Raw genomic sequence first — 21,765 nt, forward strand, 5'->3', positions numbered from 1 at the left:
ATTAATTAGCATAAGCCAGAAAAAAATTCAACTTCTACGTCTATAAAAATTCCATTTTATGATACTGTAGAACTCTAAGTACTATGTAGAATACTTGTGGAAGTAATAACTTATTTAAGAACTCAACACCCTTTTAATCTTTAATGAAGTTTAAATTATCATTTGTTTTTTGAAAATCTGTATTCATAAAGGAACATTCCATGGTTCTATTGTAATCTTTAATCTTTAATGAAGTTTTAAATAAATTATCATTTGTTTTTTGAAAATCTGTATTCATAAAGGAACATTCCATGGTTCTATTGTATTCCAGGTAGTCATTGGATATCCAGGGGTATTAACATAGGAAAGGAAAACAGAAAATGGGAAAAATAACAATGGATGCCTTTTTCTGTCCTTAGTATTTTATAACCAGAAGTGTTAAGCTCTTTGTTCTCCACATAACTTATTAGAGTAGGTGTCCTTGTTAATTTGAACCATTATGTACATTTTTAAGGATAATTAATGAAGGTAGTAATTTTGTTTATAAAGTTTTTAGCTTCCTAAAATTTTTACATTTAAATTATATAACTAGTAAACTTGGAAATTTCTTTGTTTTTACATTCTTTGACATATGTTTATAGTCTAGCCTTCTAAGTTCTGTGTAATAATGCAAACATGTCATAATATTCTGCATACTGTATTAATACAAACTGAAGAGCATATATGTAAATACAGATTAAATACAATGTATGTATTTCATTGATTTTTTAAAAAATATCCACATCTTTCAAGGGTGCTATCATGTCTTTGTCTTTGAAGGATGAAGTCTTTGAAAGAAACTAAATGAGTACAAAATCATTTTTAAAAACCAATACATTACAAAGAGGAATCAACGCAAGGTCTTCAGCTCCCATATTAATAACCCATATTAATATCGCTTTATGGATTTTCAAAATCCTGTATAACTTGTGCTTTATCTAATCCTGATCCATGCAGTGTAACCAGAAGTATGTTCTGTTGGTGTTCCTTTATCAAAGCTTGAATCTGCTCTAATTTTAGAGTATGTGAATGTGCATTCTGTTTGATTTTTAGTTATATACAAAGTGATTTCTAATTTTATAACAAAACAGTAATTGCCTGAAATTGTTTTGTATAATCGCATAACATCTTAGGGCAATATTAAACAAAATTCACTTTTTCTTCGTTATTTTCTAGTTCTTACTCAAATGAGTATATATCTTTTATAGTTATAAATAAGTTGAATGTTGTATTTTACTTTTTAAAGCATATAGCTATTTAGCTGTCATCATGATCATTTCTAAATTCATAATATCCCACTGAAGTGATCTCACATATAAACCATTTCTCAATAATTAAATACTTACATTGGCTACAATTTTTTGATATTTATAAATATTGCCAAAATTATCACACTTAAAAAAATAACAGATAGCCTGTAGTTATCTTCAGCATCTGAAAATCCTGGTAGTAGTTACACATAAGTAATGATGCCTAGCAGTATTAGTTCTGCTTCATAAAATTCTTTACTATACTTTCAAATTTGATATATTAAAATAACTGCCAGTTTCATATTAGGAAGGAAACTGATCAAATGAGAACCTTGTAATTTCCAAAGCTGTTGAAGAATATGTTGTTAAAATTCAATAGCTATTCCTTATAAACATTTTTAAGGGATTTTAAAAAGTGATTTCTTATTTCTACTTTTAGAAATTCATTTTTTGTACTTCCAAAAGTACATAAAGACATAATTTTTGAATAGAATGCAAGCTCCATGAGCACAGGGAATTTCAGCTTTTTGTCTAGTGCTACATCTCTAGGTCCTAGAATAGTACCTGGCACATAGTGAGCCCTCAATAAATATTTTGAATGAAGCAATTTTCAAGGATGTTTATTTACAGTATTATTTGGTATACTGAAATTGGAAACACTTCATGTTCATTAATAAGGGGGTGCTTAGTGTAAAATAACCACACAATGGAATATTGCTGGAAAAAATTGAGGTTGTTCCATGTGTACTGACATTGACATTCATGCCACCTCATTCTGTGAATAAAGCAAGTAGAAAAACTATGTGTAATATAATACTACTTTTGTTTTTAATATTTTGATTTAAAAAATTCATAATCCATTTATGCTCAGCAATTCTTAAACTTTTTGCACTCCTAAAATTACTGATGATTCTAAATGACATCTGTTTGTGGGCTAGATATGTATTTATTTATATTTAGATATACATTTGCCATGTTAAAGTTAAGACAACATTTAAAAATTTACTTATTCGGGGCTTCTCTGGTGGCGCAGTGGTTGAGAGCCCGCCTGCCGATGCAGGGGACGCGGGTTCGTGCCCCGGTCCGGGAAGATCCCACATGCAGCGGAGCAGCTAGGCCCGTGAGCCGTGGCCGCTGAGCCTGCGCGTCTGGAGCCTATGCTCCGCAATGGGATAGGCCACAACAGTGAGAGACCCGCGTACCGCAAAAAAAAAAAAAAAAAAAAAAAAAATTTACTTATTCATTTAAAATAAGAATAATGAATTTATTACGTTAACATAAATACTGTATTTTTATGAAAATAACTATATTTTCCAAAATAAAAACATTTAGTGAGAAGTGGCATTGTTTTATATTTTTGCAAATCTCTTTAATGTCTATCTTAATTAAAAATAACCAACTTCTCATATCTGCTTCTTCATTTAATCCATCGTGATGCTGTTTTGGTTGAAGTACCTCAAGAAAATCTAGCCTCACACAGATACGTAGTCAAAACGGGGAAAAGTATTTTAATTCTCTATTCCGATAATTGTAGATATTCTTCAATACCAAAACTCTACAAGTAGTAGTTTCTTAAAGATTAGCGGCAATGTAGAATTTAAAGCTATGTCAGCGAACTTTTCGTACTCATACTTTTCATACTAAAGCCCTTTGGTCTGTTTTGCACTTAGAATAGATCTTTTACCCATGCAAGATTTTATAGCTGATTGTTCATTTGGAAAATATTGGTTCACTGGTTATGCAGATCTTCCAAATGTTGACACATTTTATTATGCCATGCTCAAAAGTCACATTTGTTAATATCACAGCATAGTCTTATTGCAAAGGTTTTCAAGTATTGTGAAGTTGTTAGGCTCATAGTAATGGATGAGCATTTTTTGAAATTCTACTTTTCACTTGAAAACTTGAATTTTGTCATTGATAACACAATCAGTTGTTTTTCTGGAGTTGATGGGCTTAACTTCATTCACTTGTTGAGAAAACAGCTGTTAAACATCCAAGTCTGAATAATTGTCATTTGTTCATCTGCAGATAGTGTTCCATTAAAAAGGGGGGGGGACTAATTTACTCTTAATCACAATGATACTTGAAAAGAAAATTACTATTTTTTTAAATCTGTAAATAAAAAAATGAAAAGAAAACATAGCAAAATGTTCAGTGGTTATCTTAGGGTGGTGGGGAAATGGTGACGTTTTTCTTCTTTCTCCTTTCATTTTTCTGTAATGAATAATATATTTTTATTATGTTATATAGTTTAAAGTGTTATATAAAGTATGTTATTTATAGGACAACTTACACATAACAAGTGGATATGAATTATAAAGAATAGTTAGTTATTTTCTCTATTTTTCTTATTAGGATTTAGGTCCTGAATATGAAGATACATTTAACATCTCATTGCAGTGGATTTTGGAAAATGGAAAAGATGTTGGAATAAGGTAAAGGATTTGGTTTCCACTTTGTCCATTTTGTAGTCTAAGAAGTGATTTTGACTCTAAACTCTCCCTTAATTATTTTTAAATAGGTGTGTTGGTTATGGCCCTGAGGAAGAATTGACAGATATAGTTGATGTACAGTTTTTGCAATCCACAAGACCACAGATGTCCTTCTGGTGTCGTTTTCGACGTGCTTTTATTACTGTCACCCACAGGTTATTGTTGTTATGCTTAGGTAAGTTGTGAGGATGAGAAAGCAGATACAGTGTAATCTAGAATTTTTGTGTCTGTATTTCACCAAATGCCAGGATTGAGAATATACTTCTGTGATAGTTGTCATTATAAATCGCATCCAGAAGTCTTCAGTAAGGTATAAGAATATTGAGGGTTTCTATAATGTCCGTATCAATCTAAGGGCTTAGAAAACAGTGCTGTGAGGAGAGGTGGGAATCAAACTTTGTCATGTGAATGTCACAGAAAAAGCAAATTTAGTGCATAGATAGAAATCTACTTTAGGAAGTAGAACAGGAAGATACAAAAATTAAACTTATTTTTAAAATACTATATTAGAAATTAACTTAATTAAAATTATTTTTAATTTAAAAAATACCATTAAATGAATTAAAATTTTCATTCAGATTCCTAGATTTTATGTGACTGTTTTGATTCATAACAGGAATTTAGGAGATACTCATATTTTTTTCTTTTTTCTGCCCAATTCCTGTAAAAATAATTCAGGTTACTTAAAGTTAGAGGTAGTTTGTTTACAGTCTCATAAGACTCACTTTTCTCGTAGCTTAATGCTGAAAGAAAAAAGTTTGTGAAACATAGTTATGTTACTTTGTTTTCAAAAAAATAATAGAATTTAAATGTTCAGTTGTCAACGTAATGAAGAAATGGTTTTTCTGGAGATATTAAGTGACACTCTGGGAAATGTTTAATATTAAATTTTTCTATGTAATTTGATCATGTAGCTAATTCAGACCACTGTCTTGAAGGCTTATTCCATTATCCCATTATGGCAGTTAAAATAGTCACTGTAGAAACTGTCAAAATGGCTTTTTTTTGCTTTATTTTGTTAATACCACATTTAACAACTGACAAAATAACTTCAAGTTGCAGTGAATATTATTGAATGCCATTGACCACAGTTTTAAAAACAATATATAAATATTGCAGGTGTAGTGATGGTTTGCGTTGTTCTGCGTTACATGAAATATCGCTGGACAAAAGAGGAAGAAGAAACAAGGCAGATGTATGATATGGTGGTAAAGATTATAGGTATAGTATTTGTAAAAATCTAAACTACTTCTAGAATAGTCATTATGTGATAAACTACATGATGTCCAGTGATTGCTTCATTTGTAAATTTGTTTGATTTACTTTCAGATGTTTTACGAAGTCATAATGAAGCTTGCCAGGAAAATAAAGATTTACAGCCTTACATGCCTATTCCCCATGTGCGAAATTCCTTAATACAGCCTCACGACAGGTGTGTTCAACACATTATGAGTTGAAGTAAATCAGAATGTTGGTATCTTCTGCAGTCATGAAAATTACACTGAGAGTTGTGACCCTTCTCAACTAGACCTGTTTTATTGTACAGGCTTTATTTTTGTACTTTAAACTCTTTTCTAAATTTTCATCTATTATCTTCCTGATTTTGAGTGGCATAATAGACAACTGGATTTCAAAATATACACTTTTGATTCTTTGTTGTCAGTCTCTACCTTATTTCCTTTAATTCTGTCTTGATAAGGAAACAGAGACAGAGAACAGCCAGAGATGTTTTATTAATAATGTTTTAAAATACTTCCTTTTGTTGTTAATGAAGCTTTTTAAATAAAAGAATTAAGCAATAACTTCTTGAAAATAAAAGATGATGTCACATTCTAAAGCAATATTCTTACCCTAGCAACACATCAGAATCACCAGTGGAGCTTTTGTGCGGGAGGCGGCCAGGGCAGGGGGAATACCAGTGCATTGTTCCAAATATAGTCAATCTGAGGTGAGGTTCAGTCATCTAAATCTTTTTGGAAAAAACTCCTCCATATGCAGTGATAAGAACAGCCCGCATTAAGAGTAACCACTACCTTCAATGACTAATATTTGAAAAAGATGACAAGCCAAGATGATAGTAAAGTTGTCATTTTCCTTCAAATGATAGGAGAAAAATGAAGAAAGTCTGGGATAGAGCTGTTGACTTCCTTGCTGCTAATGAGTCTAGAGTTCGCACGGAAACACGAAGAATAGGTGGTGCAGATTTTCTAGTTTGGCGGTGGATCCAGCCTTCTGCATCCTGTGACAAAATATTAGTAATACCTTCTAAAGTGTGGCAAGGTCAAGGTATGTATTTTTAAACAACAAAAAAATATAAATGTAATTTTTTCAAATGCAAAAGTCTTACGTGTTTAAAGTAAAATAGTATAACTGAAAGATGTATGAAGGCAGAGTTCCCTTCCAGTTCCATCCCATAGAAGGAATCAGTGTTAGCTTCTTACATGTCCTCCCACTTTTCTCCTTGCTAATATAAACAACATGGTTTGTCTTCACTGTGACAGAATTCTAGAGACATTACTTTGATTTTTTTCCCTCTTTCACTTACCAAAGCAACTTAGTATATTAAAGATCTAACTGCATTCTTTTTCCCTGATTTTTTATGCAAATAAGACACATAATTTGTTTTGTATTTAAAACATGTGTAAGTGGAATTATAACTTTTAACTGCTCTTTTTTCAATTTTTGCTTGCCTTTCTCTTTTTCATTAAGAGTCTTCCACCTGCATATCCCATGCCAAGTAGCTTTTGTGGGTATCATTCCATATTTTTCTTAATGCTTGCATAGTTGCAAAAACAGGTATTTGTAAGTTTATAAGAGGGTTTGGTGTTTGGTTGCCTTACGTATCCAAAGTGATAACTGTTACCTCATTTGAATTTTTTGTATCTTAATGGTTATTTGCAAAAAGAAATCTCATGGCTAGTTTAATTTGTATTTCAGAACTAGTAATGAGTTGAGTTTCTTTTAATCTTATTGGATAAAAAGCATATTTATCAATGCTTGCTAAACATAGACTATATGGGAAAGGTAGGTTAATTGTTTTGAAATTGAAATAAAATAAAATCCAATCTCTTCCTGATTTTCTGTAATTGATTTTCACTTTCAAAGAGCTTGAATAATAGTTTATATAATCGTGGCATAAAAATAAAGTTTTTATGTTTCCAAAATGACACTAAACCATAAACTATTTGCTTTAGGGTACATGCAGAATGGTCCTCTGAAACCATAGGCTGTCAGTCAGATCTGATTACCTTAGTGCCTTATAATGATGCATGTGGAGTCTCAGCCTAATTTCATCATAGAGCTAACAGTTGGTGCTCATGTATGCATCTGAAGTTCTAGGCCATTGTTTTTGTTCATATGAATTTTTTTTAATCATTATAGTTGTCTTATTTTAAAATAAGATATTTAAAATAAGTGAGATTTTCAAGATGAATCCAAAGGCAATTTTCAACTAGATAATCCATGTTGTTCTTAAAAATTAGTAGTGGTATGATTTATTTAAGTGTGTTAAATTGGACACTTTATAATCTCTAGGATTTAAAACCTCAGACTATTATTTTTACTTTATCATTATCTTTAGCTAGGAAAAGACTGTGCAAAAATGATAAAATACAACTTAAGGTCAGTTATAGTAGTAGTTAAAACTCAACCTGAATTAATACAATATTTTTAAAATCTCCAGCTACTTTTTTTTAATATATTTTTAGAAGTTTTATAGTTTTATTTTTTTAATTAATTCATTCATTCATTTTTGGCTGTGTTGGGTCTTTGCTGCGTGCGGGCTTTCTCTAGTTGTGTCAAGCGGGGGCTACTCTTCGTTGTGGTGCACGGGCTTCTCATTGCAGTGGCTTCTCTTGTTGCGGAGCATAGGCTCTAGATGTGCGGGTTTCAGTAGTTGTAGCACGCGGGCTCAATAGTTGTGGCTCACGGGCTCTAGATAGCAGGCCCAGTAGCTGTGGTGCATGGACTTAGTTGCTCCGTGGCATGTGGGATCTTCCCGGATCAGGGCTCGAATCCATGTCCCCTGCATTGGCAGGCGGATTCTCAACCACTGCGCCATCAGGGAAGCCTTCCAGCTACTTTTTACGTATTAAGTGTTTTATCCAAGTTTCAGTGTATTAAATGTTTGGAAACTATATGCCAAGTACTGAGCTACCTTAATTTGCATATTTCTAAATGGGCCATGTAAAGAATTGTAAATTTAATCTCTCTTTTCTTGACAGTCTTTGATAAACAGTTACAGTGATTAGGGCCCTGTTCCTGGACCTAGAAAGGAATTGAGAGTAAAGTAAGACACCTGCTACTTAGCAAATAGAAAAAAAGGTGTAATGGCTGAGATAATTTTAGCCTGAAGGCAGAAAATTCTGACATAGAACACTTGGTAACTATTTACTTGAAGTATACCAATTCAATTTTTGGATGGTTGTAGTGATAAAATGGAAGTCTTTAGATTTATAGCAAGAAAGACTTGAGCTCTTTTAAGAATTTCATCATAAGAAGAATTGTTACAAAAAGCTGATAATGAGAAGTTGTTGGAATTTTCTTAATGATAGTTATACATCTTTTTGCCTCATTTAAGAACGTATAGCTCTAATACAGAGAGAATTTAGTGTTAATATTACTTACATTTTTATGCTATTAAATATATAGTCTATTTAAATGTAACTAAATGACTCTGACCTAGCTTTTTAAAATGATTAATACATAAAATAAGTTTGCTTTCATTTAAATATATCTGAGCACAAATGTTGTACTGTATAAAAATGGGCGTATACTAGAGGGTTCTGATGGTTTTTTATGTGAACAGATAGTTTAACTTACTAACAAGCTTAATGTTTCTCCCCTTATAAATGCAGTGGTTTAAAAGGTACATGTCTGGGGAGTTCCTGGTAGCCTAGTGGTTAGGATTCTGAGCTTTCACTGGATTTCAATCCCTGGTCAGGGAACTGAGATCCCATAGCCATGCAGCATGGCCAAATAAATAAATGGTACATATCTGGAGGGTTGGTAATTACGGTAGTCTTTTGAGTTCACTACCACTACAAGCTGTTGTCATTTAATGATACTTTTCCCAAGTAACTGTTAAATAATCAGCCTTATTGAATTTTTAGTTCAATTTCTAAAAAGTAGTTAAATATAAATTCAGTGATAACATTAGTATCTCTAAAGGTATTTTATTTAATTAATTTATTTTTATTTAAAAATTTTTAAATTTAATTTTATTTTTGGCTGTGTTGGGTCTTCGTTGCTGTGCACAGGCTTTCTCTAGTTGTGGCGAGCGGGGGGCTACTCCTTGTTGCGGTGCGCAGGCTTCTCATTGTGGTGGCTTCTCTTGCTGCGGAGCACAGGCTTTAGGTGTGCAGGCTTTAGTAGTTGTGGCACACGGGCTCAGTAGTTGTGGCTCGCAGGCTCTAGAGCGCAGGCTCAGTAGTTGTGGCGCACGGGCTTAGTTGCTCCGCGGCATGTGGGATCTTCCCGGATCAGGGCTCTAACCCGTGTACCCTGCACTGGCAGGTGGATTCTTAACCAGTGCGCCACCAGGGAAGCCCCTAAAGTTATTTTAAAGTACCAGTTTGCTGGGGAGCCAGAGAATTATTTATGCTTCTGACAAATGTAGTGTTTGGTATAAACAACATTCATTTGAAGGACCCAAAGGTAGTCCCTGAGGTACTTGAAATGTATCATTCAATAACTACTGTATCTTTACATGGCCATGGTAATTAGGGTTTAGTTAGGGAGATAAAGCTTATATCTTAAAAATCAATTTGATCTTTTGGACTACTTTCTGACTAGAGTTGGCCAGGGATAGTTTCTCCCAGGTCTGTTATTTTGTGGAAACTTGGGTCTAGGCTAGGATAAGGTGGTATGAATACTTCTGTTTTCTCTGGTGCATCCCCTGCTGGCCCAGGCCGTTATTGGAATTTCAAGGAAGTCAGATTGTTTGCAGCTAAAAGGTCATCTAAGAACAGAATCTGTACACTGGTAGAGAAGTTCGGAAAGTACTAGATGTTCACAAACCTTCTTGATCTGAGATTTGGCAAAGATTTTCATGTCTAGTGACCCTTCCTCCACCCCATATCAGGCACTGTTCAGACATTTATACTCCAGATGTTTCTTATCACTGACAGTTCTGAAATCTTTAATTGATACGCTCTGGTCTTTATCATAAACTCATCCTTTCAACTTTCCTGCTTTATGTATTTGGGAACTCCAGAATCTGATCCTTCAATGCACCTACTTTCTCTAGTTCTTCAGCATTTCTCCTATCTTTACTTCTTTTCCTGTACATCTTAGTTTTCATGATCCATCTTTTCAATCACTCTCTTGCTAGTACCCATATGTCATCACTTGTCCTTCATCTTACCCTGGTATATTCCAACCAAGGATGAAACTGTTTATCTGTGCCTGTCTATATGCAAATGGATGAGCATAGCAGGAGAAAATCCTGCAACTTGTTAGACTGGTACCTTTATAACTAATCAACCTCAATTAGGTCTTCAGTGCTACCTGCCTTTCTTATTCTTACCATTTTTTACTAGTCACTTCACTTACCTACTCTACTCAATAACAATTTTATATTTCTTCCCCTCTTTTCAAACCTTTTGCCCTTCTTCTCTGTCTTCTAATTCTCAGCTGATGACTCAAATAGAAACAGTCAGATTGTACCTGCCTCAAATTTCCACCACCAAATTCATAGAATTACCAAAATCTACACTCATCCTCACCTCCTCTTGCAATTGAGGAGCTGTTTCACTTAACAAAGATCCGAGCCCTTCTCTTCAGAGGATCCCTCTGGATCCCATTCCCTCTGGTCTTCTCAAGTGTCTTCCCTTACTGTGTTTTAAATCCCTGCCTCTCTTGGATCTTTTCATCAGCACTTAAACATACTATAGTCTCATCTTTAAAACACACTGGTGCACTATACATTGTCCTATAGCTGTCTACCTATTTATAGCCAAATAGCATTAAACAATTTACTCACTGTCTTTACTTTTTCACCTCCCATTTATTCTTCAGCTGACTCCAATCTGTTTTCCATCCCCATCATTTCAAGGAAACAGCTCTCAGATTTCAATATTGCTAAAGTCAGCGGACATTTTTCTTTCCTGTCCTTATTTTACTGAACAGTATTAACAATTGAGCCTGCCTTGGAAATTTCTTGTTTTGGCTTTGTGGTTGCCACTTTCTTCTGGTTTTCATCCTACCTCTTACCCTTTCTTAAATCTTCTTTTCTAGATTTTCCTGGACCTCTAGGTGTTGGGGCTTTTCCAGGCCATCTTTCATCATTCTCCCTGTCTTCCCAGATGATCTTATACTGCAACTTCATTTTTTATATATATGTTGATAACTTTCAAATTTATATCTCGCACTAAGTCTTCTGTTCTTGTTTTCAGATTTTTATACCCAGCTGTATACTTGTCTTCTTTACTAAGAAGCACTGGAAATTCAACATGTGCATGAACCTAATGTCTTCTCTCTCCAAACTGACCTTTCCTCCAGTGTTCCTGTCTAATTAATGATACCTGCCCCTCCTCAGTTGGTTCTGTTATAAACCTGGGAGTCATCCTTAATCTCTCCCTTAGCCCCCACATGTGCAGTCTTTAAACAAGTCATGTCAGATCTATTCCATAATATGTCCTGATTCTGTCCAGTTATTTCCATCTGCATTGCTGGCCTGTCTTATCCACATTACTATCATCTCCCTCTTAGACAACTATAATAACCTCCTAACTGGTGTCCTTGCATTCACTTTTGCTTCTGTCTAATTGATTCTCCACATAACACTCTATTTAAAAATTTTATAATTTTAAGAGATCTTATCATACTATTCCTCTCCTTAAAACATTTGAGTGGCTTCCCATCACTTTTATGGTAATGTCTAAGTGCTTTAATGTGGCCTACATGGTCCTCCATAATCCAACATCCCCTTCTTCAGGTTTATCTTTCTATTGTCCCCACTCTAGTCACAGTGACTATCTTTTAGTTACTCAAATATACCAAGTTCCTTCTTGCCTTGGGCTTTGTTCAAGCTGTCGCCTTTGCTTGAGATGTCCTTTACACCTCTCTTTACTCTGCCTATTTATATTGTATTTATTCTTTAGGTCCCAGCATAAATTATACTTTATCCTTGAAGTGTTACCTGATATTCACAGATTAGCTTCAGTTACACTGAGAGCTTTCTGTACTCTTCTTTCTTAGGATTTACCACAATTATGATTTCTTGGGTGACACTGTTTTTCATCTGTCTCCCCCACTAAACTAAAGTCTTTGAGAACAATGACTGTGTGTCTCCCCCACTAAACTAAAGTCTTTGAGAACAATGACTGTGTCTGTCTTATTCACCTTGATCCAGGGGTCTGGCTCGTAATAAAAGTACGCAGTGAATATTTTTTGAATAAACTGAATGGCTGAATACTTTTCAACAAAATGGAACAATGGAAAATAGTAAAACTCATTTGTTTTTTATAGCATTTCATTTAGATAGAAGAAATTCACCACCAAATAGTTTGACGCCATGTCTAAAGATTCGAAATATGTTTGATCCAGTTATGTAAGTATTATGACGAAAGGTACATGTAATTTTTATTTGGAATATTTGGCTGAAAAATGCATGATATTCTTATAATGCTGTCTGTAATAGAAGAATCTTCTACTTCTGAATCTCTAACTACCGAGATGTTCTGTTTTTCTCATTTCTTCTTTTTTGTTAAATTTCAAGCAAAGGTTTCACCAAAAGACACAGATGTATAATGATTTGTAAAACTTTTATAAATCTGCATTCACTGGGAATCCCCACAGCAGATAAATGCTTGAGTCAGATTAATGACAGATATGATGACAGACAACAGTACCCTTTATTAGATGTATAAGTCGTGTCTGCCACCGTTCTTTGCCTCAGTAGGCAATATAGATAGAATATCTGCTATTTAAAAATTTCTAAATCCTACTCTTAAACAGTTTTCTACAAAAATGTACATACCTTCCCCTCTACAAGACTTGTCCATTTACTGTTTGAGAAACTTTTCTGTCTATGTAATTACAACAACACATGCATCCAGAAAATAGCACAGTCAAAAGTTACTGCCTTAGAATCCGTAATACTTCACATATAAGCTGTAATAATCTTTAGAACTTGCTTCCTAGAGGTGACTACTTATCTGTCCAATGATAGGACAAGTCAAATTCTGTTTTTTAAAAAAAGCTGACAGTAGAAATTGTATTACATATAAAATACCCGTAAGTCCCATCTGATAGCTCATTTATTTCAAGAAATAGTTGATATGGTAAGATTCCAAATGAGTGACAGCAAAATTGTAAATGTGACAAAGCACTGTCAGTACACACACACACACACGCACACACGCACGCATTCCCTCCATTTTGCAGAGGTAGAAACAATTAACGGTGTGGTGATCCCTCTATTTGGAATCTTACCTCATACCTTAGGGTTTAGGAAGTCTCTGCCAGTCCAGTATTTTATTACCTGAGATGAAGATTTACAATTTGAAGTGTAACAGCCTTTTCCTTGGACCCACCGTCTATATCTCACAAGAAAAACAAATGTGCGTTACTGTAGCGGGAGCTGTTTCGTAATAGTAAGGTGATTTATGTCACCTTACTTAGGTGACTTAGGTACAAGGTGACTTAGGTACAAAATGTTTGTCCTATATTCACGCTTCTATTATTTTGGAAAAAAAGAAGCTCAGAATACACTATATACTAAGAATTTTCCTTAAGTTTAGGAATTTGAAAATGTCATTAAAAAATAATACTTTACTTTTACAAGTTTACTGTAACTCATTAAAGTGCTTATTAACATTTGTCTAGATAGAAAAGAGAAATGACTTTAAGTATGTAGGATTTTAAACGTAAAAATGATAGCACATTTATTCTGCTATAGTAGAGATCCTTCAGTGCCTCAGCATGTGCATTCTTAGACTGGAAAGTGAGAGCAGGGCTGGGACTTCTGAATGCTAATTATTTTTTAATCTACCTACTGTTAGTAACAAGCATTTATATACTGTTAATTTTAACTATATGGTTTTTAAACTATTCCCATTCTAGTTGGGTATATATATTATAAAAAACAGAAGACTTCTTCTGAGTAGGAATATAGCTGTTAATTTTTTTTCTTTTTTCCCCCAGCTGTATTGAGGTATGACTGAAAAGTAAAAGTTTTATATATTTAGGTTATACAACAGACCTTTTGTGGTTTTTTTTTTTTTTGCTCATTCTTTAAAAAAATTTCTTTTTATTGAAGTATAGTTGATTTACAATACCATGTTAGTTTCAGGTATACAGCACTGTGATCCAGTTATACATATATATGTGTGTGTATATATATATTCCTTTTCAGATTGTTTTCCCTATAGGTCATTACAAAATATTGAGTGTAGTTCCCTGTGCTATGCAGTAGATCCTTGTTGTTTATCTATTTTACATCTATTTTATGTTTATTTTATGTATACATTATATATATAAAATAATGTGTATAAGTATATAGTGTGTGTAAATTAATCCCCAAATCCTAATTTATCCCTCCCCCCTTTTCCCCTTTGGCAACCATAACTGTTTTCTTTGTCTGTGAGTCTCTTTCTGTTTGTAAATAAGTTCATTTGTATCATTTTTTTAGATTCCACATATAAGCAATATGATATGATATTTGTCTGTCTCTGTTTGGTTTACTTCACTTAGTATGATAATCTCTAGGTCCATCCATGTTGCTGCAAATGGCATTATTTCATTCTTTTTTATGGCTGAGTAATATTCCATTTATGTATCTATACAACATCTTTATCCATTCATCTGTCGATGGACATAGGTTGCTTCCATGTCTTGGCTATTAATAGTGCTGCTGTGAATATTGGATGAATATTGGGATGCATGTATCTTTTTGAATTATGGTTTTCTCCTGATATATGCCCAGGAATGGGATTGCAGTTTTATGTGGTAACTCTATTTTTAGTTTTTAAGGAACCTCCATACTGTTCTCTATAGTGACTGTACCAATTTACATTCTCACCAACAGTGTAGCAGAGTTCCTTTTCCTCCACACCCTCTTCAGCATTTATTATTTGTAGACTTTTTGATGATGGCTGTTGATTTTTGTTTTCATTAATTTTTTAGGGAAATAGGGGATCAGTGGCATTTGGCAATTCAAGAAGCAATTTTAGAAAAATGCAGTGATAATGATGGCATTGTTCACATTGCAGTAGACAAAAATTCACGTGAGGTAAAGTAACTTTTACTATTGAATTCTACGTTTTGGATTTGTTGCTACTAAACTAAGACTATTTATTTTCTTTCTTCCCTTTTTATTTTTTTAAAAAATATCACAGGGTTGTGTATATGTTAAATGTCTGTCTCCAGAATATGCTGGGAAAGCTTTTAAGGCATTGCATGGCTCTTGGTTTGATGGTAAGAAATTTGAGTATGACAAACATTTTGAAAAGATAAATTATGGTTTACTGTTAAACTATACCAGATTTTAAATTAAAGAATCTTAGGTTAGCATTTTTAGAGTAATAATTTTAGATTATTTTGTGTTCATATATCTTTTACCACAGTTTGTTTTCTATTAAGCACATTCATACAGATCTAAAATATTATTTTTATCTTACAACAGGGAAATTGGTTACAGTAAAATATTTACGACTAGATAGATATCACCATCGCTTTCCCCAAGCTCTTACTTGCAACACTCCCTTGAAGCCATCAAATAAACATATGAACTCTATGTCTCATCTTCGTCTTCGGACTGGCCTAGCCAATTCTCAAGGAGGTTCCTGAAAAGACTTTCTTCCACTCCTAGGACTGTTCTTTACAATAGGAAAATTCCTGTTTGGCTTCGTCTCCCTTTTTAAATGCTTTTTGTATGTAATATTTTTATTGAGTACAGATCTGTTTGAACGTTCCAGAAATCTTAAGGTTCCAAAGGGACTTAGCAGTGAAGCAGCAATGCTGAGTAGATAGAATAATTGTTTCATTCAGTTTTTGGAGCTCAGTTAAGCCAATGCACTTAAAGTTTTGCATGAGGAACATTGACCTTATTAAGCATTTTCAGATGTGGTGGTTGTTAATTTTGCACAAAGAAGTGTTTGGATAACCACACAAAAGCATGGTGAAAAGGCTTCTTGTATTTCCATAATTTCCTGTAAACTAATGTTGTGAATTTTTGTATACCGTCACCTACATAGTTCCTTACAGGCTAATGTGGTAAAACTGTTAATTTCCCAATTTAATCTTAGGTTTCTATTGCTTGTAAGAGATTCATTTGCTATAGCTGGAATATGGGAAAATCAATCTGGGTTTAGTGGTTACATATAAGTATAAGTGGATGTACATGTACTTAAACTGGCTTTTGTATATATGTATAAATGCTGGTGATGGCGAAAGTAGTCTTGTTTTGTGAGGATATCTGCATTAAAGCAGTAAAATAAGCTTCCTATTTTATTCATAATCTAATGTATATATATATGTATGTGTATATATGTGTGTATGTATATATATATGTATGTGTATATGTGTATATATACACACACATATATACATATGGCTGTACTATCATATAGATCAAACAGCCAAACACCTGGAAGTATTAGATAAAAGTTTAAAATATCTTTTATAGGTTTTATATAAAAATGTCTGAGTATGATATTGTGTGAAAGTTCTGATACCAGTTGTAAGGGATTCAAATTTATGTGAGCAATAAAAAAGCAATTGGCAGACATTGGAAAAGTATTTTGTGAAAAGCTGTATTTATTATAAATACTAGGGCTATGACATAGTACCATTGGGATTAAGTCATTTTCCCAATCTATTTATAATTTAATGAGATGTTAGCTTCCCTGTTGTATGTCAAGTTTAAAGCAGGGCACATTGTTGCAGCAAAATGTGTATTTGAGAAATTATATTTGCAATTTTGGGTCATGAAAGTTTGCAGTATAGTAAATGCAGGAGTGATGGTTGCTTTGTGCCTCAGTATTTACTTTGTTTCAGTGAAGTTACCTTATTACTGTTTATGATTTCAGATTAAAATAGTTACGGAGCAAAGTTTACTTGTAATGTAACAATTGGCTTTTTAAAAATAACATGTTGATATGTCATTGTCAGTCCAAATGAATATGTGAAACAGCTGGAATTGTACCAATTTTGATTTTGTTTAAAGCTCAGTTTTCTTTTTTTTTTTAAATTGTATATGTGTTGGGTTTGCAGCATGAACTTGCACAGTTAATGCACGTTTTCTGGTTAAGTAAACATGATGCACACTGTTCTGTAACAGAAAACCCTATTGTGCCTTACCTATGTGCTTTTGTGGGCACCATGTTTATGAAGAATAAAAAATGATTTGTTATCTGAAGAGAATAAATTTTAAATTCTCAGTTTATGTCTCAGATGCTAAAGTGTGAAAAAATATATATAATATATAAAATAACTAATCTTTCTGTATTTTATGTGCATCACAGTGATTTATCTGTGCTTAGTGACCCCATCTTGTGACCTGTTATAAGAGTGAATGTAAAAAATAGTTGTGGCATTTTAAGAGGTCGTCTTTTGATGCAGATGCATCTTTTTCTTGCTTCTAAAACATATTCCATGTAAACATTGTACATTTATTATTGTAATATATACTTTTATGCAGCTTATTTTACCTGAAACTGTTAAGCCGACCAAGATCCCTCCCTGCAAGACAGATGGGAATGTGTATAATAACTAGATATTTGAGAAGTTCTGAAGTTTGATGTAATCTGTTACTTGTCCTGTTTAAAAAAAGGAAAAAATTCTAATTAAAAATTTATTAGGTTTTTTTTTTTAAATGCGTCTTGGCTTTAAAAAAATTTTTTTAAGTGCCCTGTGTCTTATTTTATTTTATATTTTTTACCAGTGAAAATAGATGCCTTTATTTTTAATCTTTTTTGGTATCTGTAAATATATGTATGATTATAAAAATGGATGAAGACCCTGAAGTTAATTTTAACCATCCATTCCTCAGCATCTTTTCTTTATGAAAATGTCTTTGTCTAACTTTCAAGTGTTTGGCTTAAAGTGGGGCAAGAATGTAAATCAGATGTATCACCAAAGCACTACTTAGTTTAGCTAGACTTTTTTTTTTTGGCTGCGTTGGGTCTTTGTTGCCGCACGTAGGCTTTTTCTAGTTGTGGCAAGTGGGGGCTACTCTTTGTAGCGGTGCACGGGCTTCTCATTGCAGTGGCTTCTCTTGTTGCGGAGCATGGGCTCTAGGCAGGTGGGCTTCAGTAATTGCAGCACGTGGGCTCAGTAGTTGTGGCACATGGGCCCTAGAGTGTGCATGCTTCAGTAGTTGTGGTGCGTGGGCTCAGTAGTTGCAGCGCGCAGGCTCTAGGGCACGTGGGCTTCAGTATTTGTGGCTCCTGGGCCCTAGAGCACAAGCTCAGTAGTTGTGGCGCATGGGCTTTGTTGCCCCATGGCATGTGGGATCTTTCCGGGCCAGGGATTGAACCTATGTCCCCTGCATTGGCAGGTGGCTTCTTAACCACTGTGCCACCAGGGAAATCCCAGCTAGACATTTTTTCATAGCAAGACTTTCTCAAAGGAAGCCATTCTTTTACACATTCTAGCTCAAACTCCTTATCATAAAAAAATAGTTTATGGGCTAGCTACTTTGAGTAGCATGGGTTTCGATTTTTCGATGGTTTAATCAACTAAAAAGAAGACTTGACTTAGTTGGTAGACTTTTATTGGTTGCTAACAAATGTCAGACACTGTTACACATTAGGGATGCAAAGATGAAAAAGACATGGCACAGTCTTCAAGATGGTCACAATTTAGAGAACCTAGGGCAGCTAAGTTAAAAGATAGTGTGGAAAATATAGTGAGAGAAGAAAGCAGAATAAATTCTGGGAGATTAGGGCTTCCCTGATGGCGCAGTGGTTAAGAATCCGCCTGCTAATGCAGAAGACATGGGTTCAAGCCCTGGTCCGGGAAGATCCCACATGCCGCGGAGCAACTAAGCCCATGCGCCACAACTCCTGAGCCTGCTCTTTAGAGCCCGTGTGCCACAACTACTGAAGCACGCATGCCTAGAGCCCTGCTCCGCAACAAGAGAAGCCACCGCAATGAGAAGCCTGCGCACTGCAACAAAGAGTAGTCTTCACTCGCTGCAATTAGAGAAAGCCCGCGGGCAGCAACAAAGACCCAAAAATTAATTAATTAATTAATTAAAAAAAAATTCTGGGAGATTAGAGAGGTTGCTTATGCATCTTAATAGATTGAGAAGACATCAGGGCAGATGAGGTAAAATTTATCAGACACTTCTTAATTAGTATAGGTACAATGGTAAGTCTCTTTTCCTGTGAGCTCTCAGGGAAGCTTCTGTTCTTGTGATGAGCTCATAAAAATTAATGTGTTGAAACCTGAGTTATTATAAAATCCATTTTCATGCTCATTGGTCACTAGAAACCTGAATATCTTGTGAATATAGAAGCCTGATATTGCACTTTGTTATATTTTCCTTGTGTGGATGACAAGTTGTGATTTCCAAGTGAACAGTGTCTTGATATATCATGTGCCCAGAACATTTCCTTTAATAAGATTGACCTTGCAATTCTCATTCCCTGCTCCTAGTGACATTACATTACTGCGGGTCATCTACATGGCTTCTTTGCCCTTTTTTCCTAGACTTATCTCGGCAAGTCACTTCTTCCAGATGACTCAACAAAAGATGCTAAATCAAGCAGAATTTTGGCAGCCACTCATTTGGAAAGGATGCTCAAGAACAGGTACTTAACTGAAAATTAGAAACCAGAAGTTGTGCTTTAAAGAAACTGAATGTCCATAATGCTCATTCTACTGGTCTAGTGAGCATAACTAGCTACTGCCTTTAAGCCCCACTGGAGAAACTTTATGACTAGGAATACATCCTGATGGTAGATTTCTGTACCCAAGAACCTCTACCAGGGGCAGCAGGATAGACTGATTTTGTTGATTCTTGGACTTTAATGCCAGTAGAACCTGAGTACTTAGATTTACTGTTTCTTCCATGGGTAGACATTGGAGACCTGCACATGCTCCTTAAAATTGGAAAGAAGTCTGTCTGGGCATAGAGAGCACATGAAAAAAGATCGATGAGAAACAACCTAGTGCGTGTATAAACTACAAGCAATTTCTTATGGTTGAATTACTCAGTACAAGACAATAGAGACAGGAAAGGTAGGTAATGATCAGTTCATGGAAAGCTTTGTAGGTCACATTCTGAAGTTTGGATGTGGGTTGTTAAAGGGAGATCAGGTGAGGATTTGTTGGGATGAAAAATGGAGAAAGGATTTGAAAAAGAGAGATAAAATGGGAAGGACTTGATTAATTGGATATTGATAGAGAAATTGATGTCCAGTTTTCTAATATAGGAACTCTAACCATCCCAACATTTGGAGAATAGGTGATAAGTAACAAATTGGATGGGAAAAATGATAAACTGAATTTTTGGATACTTTGAGATTGGGATGGAATATTCATCCATCCCAGTATTCAGGTGGATGTTTCTAGTAGGTGATTGGATTTCCAGTTCTGAGGTATTTTGAGAAAAATCTGAGCTGGAGATACAATTTGGGAGTTAAAACCACAGAGGTGAATCAGATGACCCAGAGAGAGAGAGTCCATATAGAGACAGAAATTTAGTTTAATCCTAATTCTGCCATATTTAGCTATGTGGGCCTTAGGTGGAAGTTTGGGTTGGGGTGAAGTATTAAGAAAATTTCAAAACAAATTAAGAAGGTGGAATTTGAAAAGGTCTTTGAATGGGGTGAAGTTGAAGTAGAAATTTAGTATGACTATCACATTTCTGGCTTGGGCAACTGGTTAGATGGTGGTGACATTCCCTAAATTATGGATGGGCGGTTGGCGGGAGCCAGATGCTAGTCAGAGTGCTAGATAAGACTTCCCAGAATTGCAAATGTTAGGCAAAATAATCCTTCTGACTTTTATTTTTCTGTTGTAGGACATTGTTGGAGGATGAGTGATAGGGGACAGTCTTTGAGACTCTCTCTCCAAAAAAACAGAACTGTTAACTTACATAATGTTCTAGCATTGTCTATGATTCTCTGGTATTCATTAGAAATTTTCCTGATTTGTAGAAAATGAGATGTTGTGTAGATCTGTAAACCTGTGACTGTCAAAAGAAGGAATAAATACAAAAGTTGGTTGTTAATTAGGACTGTTTATAAACGGTTTGCCATGCACCCAAAGCTAGGAACTTGGTTGATGTGTGTTATACATTTATAAAGCCTTTGTAAACTAGTCAAGTCTTAGAGGCCTGGAAACCATTTTTTTCTCTTGGTGACTTCATTTCTCCTTTGATTTATTGAGTGAATTAAAAAATTTAACTCCAGAGGGCAGTTTTATTTTTATAGTTCCAAATGCTACAATACTTCCTTTTACTTAAAAAAAATTTATGTGGACATTTTGAGATTTCAGTGGCACTTTAAATCCTACTGAGTAATAGCCAAAACTCAAGTTGGTCTTAAAGGCTTGCCTTTATCTAGACCAGTGCTGTCCAATACTTAATATAATGTCAGGCATGTGTAATTTTATTTATTTATTTATTTATTTATAATAAATTTATTTATTTATAATAAATTTATTTATTTATTTTTGGCTGCGTTGGGTCTTCGTTGCGGCGAGTGGGGGCTACTCTTCGTTGTGGTGCGCCGGCTTCTCATTGTGGTGGCTTCTCTTATTGCGGAGCGCGGGCTCTAGGCGCCCAGGCTTCAGTAGTTGTGGCACGCGGGCTCAGTAGTTATGGCACATGGGCTTAGTTGGTCCGTGGCATGTGGGATCTTCCTGGACCAGGGCTTGAACCCGTGTCCCCTGCATTGGCAGGCGGATTCTTAACCATTGCACCACCAGGGAAGTCCAGGCATGTATAATTTTAAAATTTCTGATGGCCACATTAAAAAAAGTAAAAAACAGGTGAGATTAACCTTAGTACATTTAATTTAGCCTTATATATACAGGATATTATTTCAACA

At 34.6% G+C, this 21,765-nt stretch overlaps 1 protein-coding gene across 9 annotated transcripts in view; it reads left to right on the forward strand.

The window, feature by feature from the left end:
- LEMD3 (LEM domain containing 3) overlaps positions 1-21,765 on the forward strand; it is an 89,416-nt gene that overhangs the window by 53,429 nt on the left and 14,222 nt on the right. Inside the window, exons 5-14 of one of the 9 annotated variants that reach the window (XR_004486932.2) lie at positions 3,627-3,706; positions 3,793-3,938; positions 4,883-4,984; positions 5,093-5,195; positions 5,871-6,049; positions 12,233-12,314; positions 14,891-14,996; positions 15,103-15,181; positions 19,421-19,521; positions 19,790-20,945. Coding sequence is in view for 6 of the 9 variants with exons in the window: in XM_004276596.4 (XP_004276644.1) it covers positions 3,627-3,706; positions 3,793-3,938; positions 4,883-4,984; positions 5,093-5,195; positions 5,871-6,049; positions 12,233-12,314; positions 14,891-14,996; positions 15,103-15,181; positions 15,390-15,553 (1,041 nt within the window). In the remaining 3 variants the exon portion in view is untranslated. Of the gene's footprint in view, positions 1-3,626; positions 3,707-3,792; positions 3,939-4,882; positions 4,985-5,092; positions 5,196-5,870; positions 6,050-12,232; positions 12,315-14,890; positions 14,997-15,102; positions 15,182-15,389; positions 20,946-21,765 lie in introns of those variants that run through there. The other 8 variants (XR_004486934.2, XR_004486933.2, XM_033440554.2 and 5 more) reach the window with 8 other exon arrangements.

Source organism: Orcinus orca, chromosome 11, assembly GCF_937001465.1.
Source record: "Orcinus orca chromosome 11, mOrcOrc1.1, whole genome shotgun sequence".
Taxonomy (NCBI): Eukaryota; Metazoa; Chordata; class Mammalia; order Artiodactyla; family Delphinidae; genus Orcinus; species Orcinus orca.